The 9,958-nt window shown below is 40.4% G+C and overlaps 2 protein-coding genes across 2 annotated transcripts; one reads left to right on the plus strand and one right to left on the minus strand.

The window, feature by feature from the left end:
* Positions 1-90: 90 nt before the first annotated feature.
* LOC124060860 (trace amine-associated receptor 13c-like) lies at positions 91-2,347 on the minus strand. The gene is made up of 2 exons (XM_046392221.1): positions 2,127-2,347; positions 91-1,529 (listed from the first exon to the last, which is right to left on the minus strand). The coding sequence occupies exons 1-2, from the start codon at positions 2,297-2,299 to the stop codon at positions 722-724; spliced, it is 981 nt and encodes a 326-aa protein (XP_046248177.1). The 5' UTR covers positions 2,300-2,347; the 3' UTR covers positions 91-721.
* A 3,083-nt stretch (positions 2,348-5,430) lies between these two features.
* Positions 5,431-9,925, plus strand: henmt1 (HEN methyltransferase 1). The gene is made up of 9 exons (XM_046390904.1): positions 5,431-5,546; positions 5,812-5,924; positions 6,579-6,713; positions 6,867-7,049; positions 7,215-7,398; positions 7,779-7,995; positions 8,264-8,381; positions 8,535-8,686; positions 9,597-9,925. Exons 1-9 carry the CDS (start codon positions 5,439-5,441, stop codon positions 9,704-9,706), a joined length of 1,320 nt encoding a protein of 439 aa, XP_046246860.1. The 5' UTR covers positions 5,431-5,438; the 3' UTR covers positions 9,707-9,925.
* The last annotated feature ends 33 nt before the right edge of the window (positions 9,926-9,958 follow it).

A 9,958-nucleotide genomic window follows, 5' to 3' on the forward strand; every position in this document is an offset into this window, starting at 1 on the left:
GCCAGAGTCTACCAAGGTACATGACACCCAAAAATATATTTCAGACATCATTTAATAAAACTGACAAAAGCAAAAATGTTTTTGAATATGCAAGAAAAAAGGTCTCGGTACCATTAAAGGACAGAAAGCCAGAAGTGAAGGTTTTCAGGTTCTCCATACAAACTGATGTTCAGTAGTTTAAGTTGCACACAGCCACACACCATGAAATTACAGTAAAACAACTGAAATTTCAGAAATATAAGCACTGAACAAAAATACTTTTATACTCTTCTGTTTTGCTTTTTGTGCTTAGAGTTGCATTGCATTGTTGAAACAATGTTGAATCAATATTTGAAGGTACTTTGATATAGAACCTGGTACATATCAGGCAAGAAAAGGAAACAAAACACAAGTTTTAAAACTCAGAAAACAAATTTATTTTATCTCAGCTTACACATGAATAACTTAAGTCTTCATTTACTTTAAAGTGGCGCTCACTTTGTTTGGCAATTCAGTTGATTCATGCTGATTAATGTATGTTTTTCTTCCCATCTGTGCACTACTGAAGCTACTCCTGCACCTCATTCATTGTGGCTGATGTGTTCGGTTATGAACTACATTCATTTAAAACAGTTGTCATAAAACAGGTGTCATGACTCTATCATCTCAGTAGCAAACCAGTTGTGGGTTACATTCTGAACATTTTTCTTTAGTCACTTTATGCACAGTACACGTATCATCTCTACATTATCTTGGACTCACGAGAGCCTGGCTGCAGGATCTGAAGTCTGACAATGAGTTTAACAGCTTTTCTAAACCAGGGGTAAAAAAAAGCATAGATCAGAGGATTGAAGGTGGAGTTGCAATAGAACAGCCAAATTTGAGCTAAAAAATCTGCATTTCCTGAGATGTCCTGACCAATTATAGAAGGAGAGAAGTATGGACAGAGACAAATTATAAACACAAGGAGGACAATACCAAGAGTTCTAGCAGCTCTCAGTTCAGATTTCTTAACAGTCACAGTAATTGATTTGGCAGCTGAAATTTGAGACCTCATGACACGAGCCTGTGACACAGCCACCACAAACACTCTGACGTAGAGAACTATGATCACAATAACAGGGCCGAAAAAGGTGAGAATCAAGTCTACTGCTCCTGAAATGTAGTCTATTATAACTGTACATACTTCATGGCAAGGATTAGACAAAACTATTTGTGACAAGTTACCCTTCAATATGATAAGACTGTACATAACAGAACACATCCAACACAGGCACACACAGATTTTAACTCTGCTGGTTGTTATTATGGAAGAATAACGCAGAGGGTAACAAATGGCCACATAGCGGTCCACTGCTATGAGCACCATGCTCCCAACAGAGGCAGAGGTGAGGATGAAGGCCAGAAGGTACGACAAAGCACATGAGATTTTGTCAATATACTGGCAGGACTGCACACTGTTGATTGCTACTGGCATGACTGCAAGGCCCACCAGGAAGTCAGACACAGCCAGGGAGAGGAGGATGAGATTGGTGGGGGTCTGGAGCTGCCTGGAGAGGGAGATTGTGATTAAAGCCTCATATTCAGTGCAAAGCAAATGACATTTTCATTTGCAAGTGAAAGTACTGAGATCTTTGATGATTTTTTTTTTTTTTTGTTCAAAGCAGTCAGAAAGCTTGCATGGAGGGAGAGCAAACATCTGAATCAGACTTTTTAACAGAGTAAACATTGTAATAAATGCCTCATATTGAGTGCAAATGAGTTCAGATTGCAGTAATTATTGTTAAAATATCGGTGGAAATGGAGAGCCAGATTTCACTTTTATACAACAAAACAATCTCTGGCCAAAAGAAGCTCGATAATTCCTCTTCCAGCTCGGAATATGTGCACTACTGAGATTTTTGGGTGTAATTAGATAAACGCTGATCATGTGCAAACATTTACACAGAAAACCTGTCAGAGAATGACATTTTCATTTATCAATTAAAGTGTGAGGATCTTTCTTTTGTTAAAAACAGTCAGATAGCTTCTTTGCAGATGAAAACCTCTTTCCAACAGAATAAAATAAACTAAGCTTCCAACCATGCATCCATAAATGAAATACATGCAAACTGTTAGTTATCATATTTCAAAGAAAGTGTCTTTGCCTGAAGTGGGAGATGGAGATGATAACCAACAAGTTGAGCATCACAGTGAGCAGACAGAAGCAGGACAGCAGTGTTTTGATGAGCATGGCCTTGTGAGTAACAGACATTGGCCTGCAGGTGGTGTTGAGGGGAGGGATGCAGAGGTCCCCTCCTTCCAGTGACTCCACCATCATCACAGATTGTGGAGCTGAGCAGAGAGCTGCTGAGGTCTGAGATATTTGTCCATCATCTGTCATGTTTCCCTCCCTCTCTCTCTCTCTTCCCCTTGCTGCTCTCCACGCTCTTCCTATCAGTTGTTTCCCCTCCTCTTTCATCTCTCACTTGTTTTTTCCTTCTTACATTTCCCTCCCAGTTGATCCCCCCATTGCAAGTATAACAGCTTCCACTGTTCTGGGGAGGCTTTCCACAATATTTTGAATTTTTTCTGTGAGAATTTTTGCCTATTCATGCATTAGAGCATTTGTGAGCTCAGTCAGCTTGAGCTGACCTTTTGGTCCAACATCAGTGCTCACTGATGTTGGACCAAAAGGTCAAAAGGCCTGGCTCACAATCTCCATTCCAGTTCATCCCAAAGGTGTTGGATGGGGTTGAGGTCAGGACTCTGTGTGGGCCGGTCAAGTTCTTCCACACCAGACTCACCCAACCATGTCTTTATGGAGCTTTGCTTTGTGCACTGGGGCACAGTCATGCTGGAATAGAAAAGGGCCTTCAACAAACTGAATAGAATAGAATAGTCTTTATTGTCATTGTACGTGGTACAACAAAATTTCACAAGTTAAGGAACTGTAAACATTGTTAAGGCACTGTAAACATTAAGAGGCAGGAGGATGTAGATTGTGGTTGTTGTTGTTCAAGGACTGTTGGGGTTATAGGTTATAGGAGACCGTATGTGTGTGAATGTATATGTGTGCGTCCATGGGTATTGGCAGTCCGTATGGCCCAGGGGAAGAAGCTGTTTTTCAGTCTGCTGGTGTGGGACTTGATTGACCTGAAACGCCTACCAGAGGGTAACAAGTCAAACAGGGGATGGGCAGGGTGTGAAGGGTCTCCCATGATGACCTTGGTTTTCCTGAGGCAGCAGGATGTGGAGATGTGTTCCAGGGTGGGCAGAGGGCAGCCGATGATCTTTTGGGCTTGTGTTTATGACCCTCTGCACCGCCTTTCTATCTTCACCTGTGGAGCCTGCGTACCACACACTCAAACAGTATGTAAGCACACTCTCCACATAGGAGGGATAGAAGGCCAGCAGCAGCTTCATGTCCAGGTTGTTCTTCCAGAGGACACGCAGGAAGTGTAGCCGCTGAGCCTTCTTAAGCAGGGCTTTAATGTTGTAGGTCCAGGAGTGGTCTGCAGAGATCAGGGTGCCCAGGACCCTGAAGGTGGTGACAGTTTCCATCCATCCTACATTTATGAGGAGAGGGGCGTGGTACAGTCTGCAGTCCCTGAGGGACATAATAAGTTCCTTTGTCTTATGGACATTCAGCTCAACCCATGAAAAACAGCCCCATAAAGACATCTGTCTGTATACTTTGTCTATATAGTGTATACAGTTTATGTGCCCATGTATGTCTCGCCCACATACACTTGATGAGATGATGTACAAATCCTCATATGCATGCATTGCTGTTTTTACTACATTTATTTGCATTTGTTTCAAATTTGTCATTACCAAAATCTAAGAAAAATCAAAAAATGTCTGACTCTTCAACACGTTCTGGTTAAAATGAGGCCCAACTCAATCTGTAACTGAATCATCCTGTCATATTGTGATAGGCATTGGAATGTTGTCTTTAAGGCTTGTTGCACTGGCCCAAATTGTTAAAATAATTAAGGCAGCTAAAGCAAGTGAAAAAAATATCTATTTTTCAAATTTGGGCAAACTGCCTCTTTAACCAAGCAGCTCTAGTTAAAGGCCCTACACACACCCATACAGGCTGATTTGATTAGGCCTCAGGTAAAAATGTAAAAGTGAATCAATAAATAAATGAAAAAGAATAAATGCAAAATGATAGATCTAACTATTAATCATTGAAAACATCTATATGTTGTTTTTGTAGATATGACACCTGTATGCTGGGCACTGCTCACATAAAACACTAAAATCTTTGCAACCAGTTTTATTATAAATGAAACTACAGCAGATACAGTTCTTCTTTATATATTTATGTTACACATCAGAGTTCAGCTTTGATTGCAAATTAACTTAAAAACACAGAAACAAACTTGGAAAAACTAAACTGAATTCAGCTAGCAGTCAACAAGAGTTCATTATGTGTGGACTGTAAGTCACGAACTTCACTTGTTTTGATTCATGTTTTTGTCCTTGTCACCAAAGTTTGGAACAAGTGGATGAAATGCTAAACAGCCCCAGCTGTCTGGGGGATACAACCCTCCCTCACAGTCTCCAACTGTTACATCATGTTGATGAGGGGAACAGCAAAATGTGTTTCTGTTAAGAGATGTTTTCTTAACACCTTTGATTGGAGGCACACCGCTGTGGTTTGAGGCATCATTATTTATCAAGGTGTGAACTGGCTGCCATGCAATGTGGCCCAATATTTGCAGCATGTGGGGAATATCAGTTTTTAATATAATTTCTAGAAAGAAAAAAATATATATAGAAATAGCTACCCTTTATTTTATGTGAGGCAAAATGCTTATTAAACATGTAGGATTATGAAAATCCTTTACTTTATGACAATACAGCAAACAGAATATTTTGAATACAGTATGTGATTGCTTTCAGCTCGTGGGCTATCATTAACTACCCCTGCACAAGACAATTAATCAGTCATTATAAGACAATACTTTTTGTCTTATGACAAAAAAATACTGAAAATAGCTGTAATAATTTGTAAAAGCCTTAGAGGTTAAGCTCTTGTTTTGTCTTAGCAGAAGTCAAAAAAAAATGAAAGAATTCAGTTTATTTTCACATTTCATAGGCCAGACAATTGATTAAAAATATATATATTTTGATCTGATAGTGAGACAGAAAAGTCCACTAAAGTCAGCAGGGTTCATCCTCTGGGACCATGAACCCTGTACATTACTCCATGGGAGTCATTCAGCGTCAATAACTCTTAAGATTTTTCAATATTGACCAAAGCGATGGAACAACCAGTAGTCAAACTGATAGAAGTGGAAAAAAATCGATCTTTCCTCACGCTGACCAGTCTCAAGTTTGCAAACAACTTCTTTCACAGAAAACTTACGGCCTCTGTCCTCAGTACTAACAGCGCCCCCTGTGGCGTGGCGGGGCTAAAGACGTTTACACTTGTCGATAAAGGTGTTGAAGATCAATTCCGTGCATGAATGTATTGTATGGGTTCGTGTAACAGAGGCGTGATGTTCAGTCCGCCGCTTCACAGGCAGAGACATCAATTTGTCGTTGATTTTGTCAGAAGGAACAAACCCCGAAAGGTAATCTCACTTCCCACTTAATGACAGACGAATTCATTACGTACGCCTCAAAGCTAACGTTTGCTAACGCACATTAGCTAACCTTTACACCGGACCAATTAACACCATACTAAGCTAATGTTAGCTAAGTTAGCGTCGCACTTCCTGAGTTAAGATAGCAGCGATAACATGAATTGTTTTTCAGAATGGTTTGGATTCATTGTCGTGATAACTTTAACATTAATCTAGATTGTTCTAACACTGTTCTACTCCCTCTTGTCCTCAGGTGGCGGACTTGGGGTGCGGTGAGTGCAGCCTTCTCAAAAAACTGAAGTTTCACCGTGAAATTGAACTGCTGGTTGGGGTGGACATCAACGGTGCCAGAGTCAAGAAAAAGATGTATGTAACGTACAGTATGTTCGACTTATTAAATCAGAGTTTTGACTAAATAATGGACATATGGTTAAAACTGGGGAGAGGTTTCTTCTGATATCAATACATGGCGCAATATGGCGCATAAACGAAGTTTTTCCATTCCAGTTGTTTACTCGGCCGACAATGACTAAGATTCTCGTCTAGTAGCTTCTCAATTTTGAATAAAACTGAAAAATGAAAGATTTGTCGCAGCTGCAGATCTATGCAAAGTTACGTAAAATGGTGCTATGAACGTTTCCACCACCATGACACGTATTTAACCATAGTCATAAAGTACATGAGACAACTCTACATGATAACTAAGGCTCCAGCAGCACATCCTGTTGTGTGAGCCATGTGCCCTTTTCGTGAACCATATAATCTTATAAGCAATAACACAGATTAATATCACTATATTGAAGGCTGATAAATGATTTTATTCAGTTGTTGGCTAGCTGTTTTATCATTGCATCGGATAACTGACTAACAGAATCTGTTTGTGTGGAGTGGGTGTTAAGATTTATTTCTTTAAGATTTTTTTTGTCTATATTTTTTTACTGGGCTATATTGTAAATGTTTTCTTTAGCTGGGTGTATTTCTGAATAAAGGTTAAATAAATGTTTTTGCATGTTCCTTCAGGCATGGATTAGCTCCTATACCAACCGACTATCTGCAGCCAAGTTATGATCAGCTGTGTGTTGAGCTGTACCAGGGCTCGGTCACACAAAAAGACGTCCGCCTCAGAGGATTTGATCTGGTGACCAGTATAGAGCTGTAAGGGGTTTGTTTGGCTATTAGGGTTCAATGTGTTGAGTTTTCATAGCTTTTCTCTTACCTGTCTTTTTATATGTATGTTTCCCATTTTTCTATTCCTCTTTGTCCCTCCAAGCCATTATTTGTCACCATTTCCCCCCTGGCTGTCTGCAGCATAGAGCACCTCACTCCTGTTGATGTGGAGCGCTTCTCTGAGGTGGTGTTTGGTTACATGACCCCAGTGGCGGTTGTTATCAGCACCCCAAACTCCGAGTTCAACCCCCTTTTCCCTGGACTGGCAGGTTTCAGGCACAGTGACCATAAGTTTGAGTGGACCAGAACAGAGTTTCAGTCTTGGTATGCTGTTTTAAAGCATCTGCTTTTCTTTGAGTTTAGTGAACAGCACAAAGTTGAATGTTAATGAAGATGGAAGCGACCTGGAAAACATCATAAAGCACATTATCGCTGTTGAATATTCTTAAGATTTAACCTATATATTGTTAATATTACATCCCTCCTCAGGGCTCTCAAGGTTTGTCTGGACTTCGGGTATGAAGTGGAGTTCACTGGTGTCGGAAAAGCACCTCCAGGCCAGCAGGAGAGAGTTGGCTTCTGCTCTCAGATTGGTGTGTTTCAGCGGCTCGGAGGAAGAGATGGCCTCAACACGTTTGGTGACGATGGGGATGATGTGTTCTCATACACACTGGTTAGGAGAATTCTTTCTGATTGTCCTGTTCTTTTTTTCTTTTTTTTTGTTCCCCTTCTCTCCATTTTTTGCATAGCTCTCTAGCTTCACTTTGAAGAAAATGCCAAAATAATATGAAAATATTTTTAAGCAGTATGTCAGTTGTTGCACATCTCTTATCCAGGACACCACCAAAGTGCCCATGAAACATTTTCAAGTGTCCAGGGTTGTTTAGTTTCCTTACATTCACTCATAAAGATCACCACAGAGCACGAATACACAAAACAGTCACCAGAAATACACATACAAAACATACAAAAGTCCAACAATCTTATCAGACATTTGTAATATACACCTGATATCTGATATATTGTGAGACTTTTTATTTCTGTTTATACCAGCTGTATAGTATAAACTACCCCAGCCTGCGTGACAACAACATCTTGCGAAGGGTCCTGGTGAGTGAGGTGGTGTTCTGGGCAGAAAAGCTGAAGAAAAGGTGTCTGGAGAAGACTGGCGAGAGGGATGACACTCGCAGGCTGTGCCTGACGGAGGGAGGAATGAACGAATGTCTCAGCATGTCAGAACGACGCATGGAGATGGAAGAGAAACTGACAGGTAAACATTCCAACAGTTGAGATTTCTAAAACGTGTATATGTTTGATTTTGAAAACTGCAATTCTATACTGAAAGCAGCAGGGTCTGCAGAAAGTGATGAGGAATGTTTTGGACTGTCTAAAATTGCAAACAGTCAGTGAGGTTACTATTTTCACTTCTGTTACTGTGTTTTCTTTAAATTAAGGGTTTGTGTTTTGTAAAATGTTCTTGAAAAATTAAACCATGAAATACTTCCACTTTTACTTTTGATTTTAAACATATCTCTCAGCAGCAGGTGCATCAGAGATGAAAAATCCATTGGAGCAGTTGGGCGGTGGCGTGCCAGAGGATGTAGAGGTGTTTTGGACAAACGGCAGAGGACAACAGGATTCTTGCAGACTGCACAGGTGCGATTCCATGAGGAAGTTTAGCCCATGTTTTTAAATTTTAATATTTGTCCACGTTTTTATTTATATTTAGCTGCCAGGGAAAAGCAGCTTGGCTTCACAGCTATCTTCATAGTCTCATATCATAATGTCACCTTTTGTGTGTGTGGTTAGGTGTGTGTCTGTACCTCTGGCTGTGCTGTGGTCCTGTTCACCCAAAATCAGTGCCCTGAGCGGGACTCTTGGTAATCTCAGATGTGTACTGATGGAGGAATCAGAAGTTAAACTGAGCCAGGATGGCTCTGCTGTGCTTGTACAGGAGCAAGGTACTGTTGACTTGAGAACACTCTTTGTGTGTTTTAAGTGAAAATCACAGTGAAACATTTAGAGTGAGAAGATTGTATAATGATGGGAAAATTAATGAGAAAGTTACTCCTCTAGTGCTGTATATGTTTCCTGTCCACTGGTGTTGCTCTGCCCAAAGCAGACTTAGACCCAGTATCAAGTTTTCAAAGCAGATGCATCACATCAAGGTGTACCAATAGCTTATATCAATGCATCAGAAAAGCTTCGCACACAGACATGAGTCATGCTAGTTTCATATTTTGGCTGTTTCTCTTTTAACGCCTTGAGAGATTTTTTTTCAAATTTGTCTCAGATGTCTTATACTTGGATGAACTGATCAGATATTGGTGGTGAAAGATCACTGTGACCTCCCAAAAGACTGAATGTGACTAAATTCAAAAAACGTCTAATTGGATAAAAAGTCTCCAGAAGTTAATACTCCTGTCTTTATTGTCTTGGGGGTGAATTCTTTCTGTGCAATCCAGGGGATGTCCAGCAGATGTCACCAAGGCTTCATTTACACAGAGCCATTTTCAGCACAATGGCTTCACAGTGGTTAACCCATAAGTAACAAGACCTATTCTCCTTTATAGGAAAATTATGGGTGATATAAAACAGATCAAATAGGCCACACGTCACACATTTCTGAAGTCGTTTTGGAAAAAGTACACCGTCGTGTCCCCCTGGTGGGTTCTTATGGGTTAAGTGGCTCACAAAGTTTAGGTTCCCCATTCATCACTCTCAACAATTCAGCTCATTGAACTTACGAAAACCTTGCAGCTTTGGTTGACCTTGCTGGATTTATTTCCGTCTCTTTTGCTTATGCTGTGAAATTGAGAACTGAACGTTTTTTTTGTGGTTGTGACACTGGTCCTCAATGTGTGTTTTTAGACCTTGAAGAAGAGGAGGATCATAATGATTTGGAGGACAGCGTGTATGTAGAGGCCAGCCAGTGCTCACGTGGTGCTGAGCAAGAGGAAGACTGGGTATCAGTTGCTTGATCTGGAAGATAACAGCCTTGTTGGGACAAGTAGGTTACTTTTTCAAACTTCAGTGGAATTCATGAGTGAGCAAATGGTTTCCCTTGGTGACTACTGGTCATTGAGGGTTTGGTTTTTTGGATTTGTTAGATTGCTTGTTTGGACTGGAGTTTGTGTTTTGAATATTTAAGAAATGTCTGAAGGCAGGTCAGTGAAAATAAAATCAGCTGGCCTTTAAAATATGTTCATATTGTGATCGTTGTGAATTACAAC

This window comes from Scatophagus argus, chromosome 6, assembly GCF_020382885.2.
Source record: "Scatophagus argus isolate fScaArg1 chromosome 6, fScaArg1.pri, whole genome shotgun sequence".
Taxonomy (NCBI): Eukaryota; Metazoa; Chordata; class Actinopteri; family Scatophagidae; genus Scatophagus; species Scatophagus argus.

What these genes read in the sequence shown, in the direction of transcription:
- LOC124060860 (XM_046392221.1), bottom strand. Translation starts at nt 2,299, where the DNA reads ATGATGGTGGAGTCACTGGAAGGAGGGGACCTCTGCATCCCTCCCCTC. An exon ending in ATCTCCATCTCCCACTTCAG is followed by an intron (nt 1,530 to 2,126) that starts GCAAAGACACTT and finishes CTCCCTCTCCAG; the next exon opens with GCAGCTCCAGACCCCCACCA.
- henmt1 (XM_046390904.1), top strand. Translation starts at nt 5,439, where the DNA reads ATGTATTGTATGGGTTCGTGTAACAGAGGCGTGATGTTCAGTCCGCCG. An exon ending in GAAGGAACAAACCCCGAAAG is followed by an intron (nt 5,547 to 5,811) that starts GTAATCTCACTT and finishes TCTTGTCCTCAG; the next exon opens with GTGGCGGACTTGGGGTGCGG. An exon ending in AGAACAGAGTTTCAGTCTTG is followed by an intron (nt 7,050 to 7,214) that starts GTATGCTGTTTT and finishes ATCCCTCCTCAG; the next exon opens with GGCTCTCAAGGTTTGTCTGG.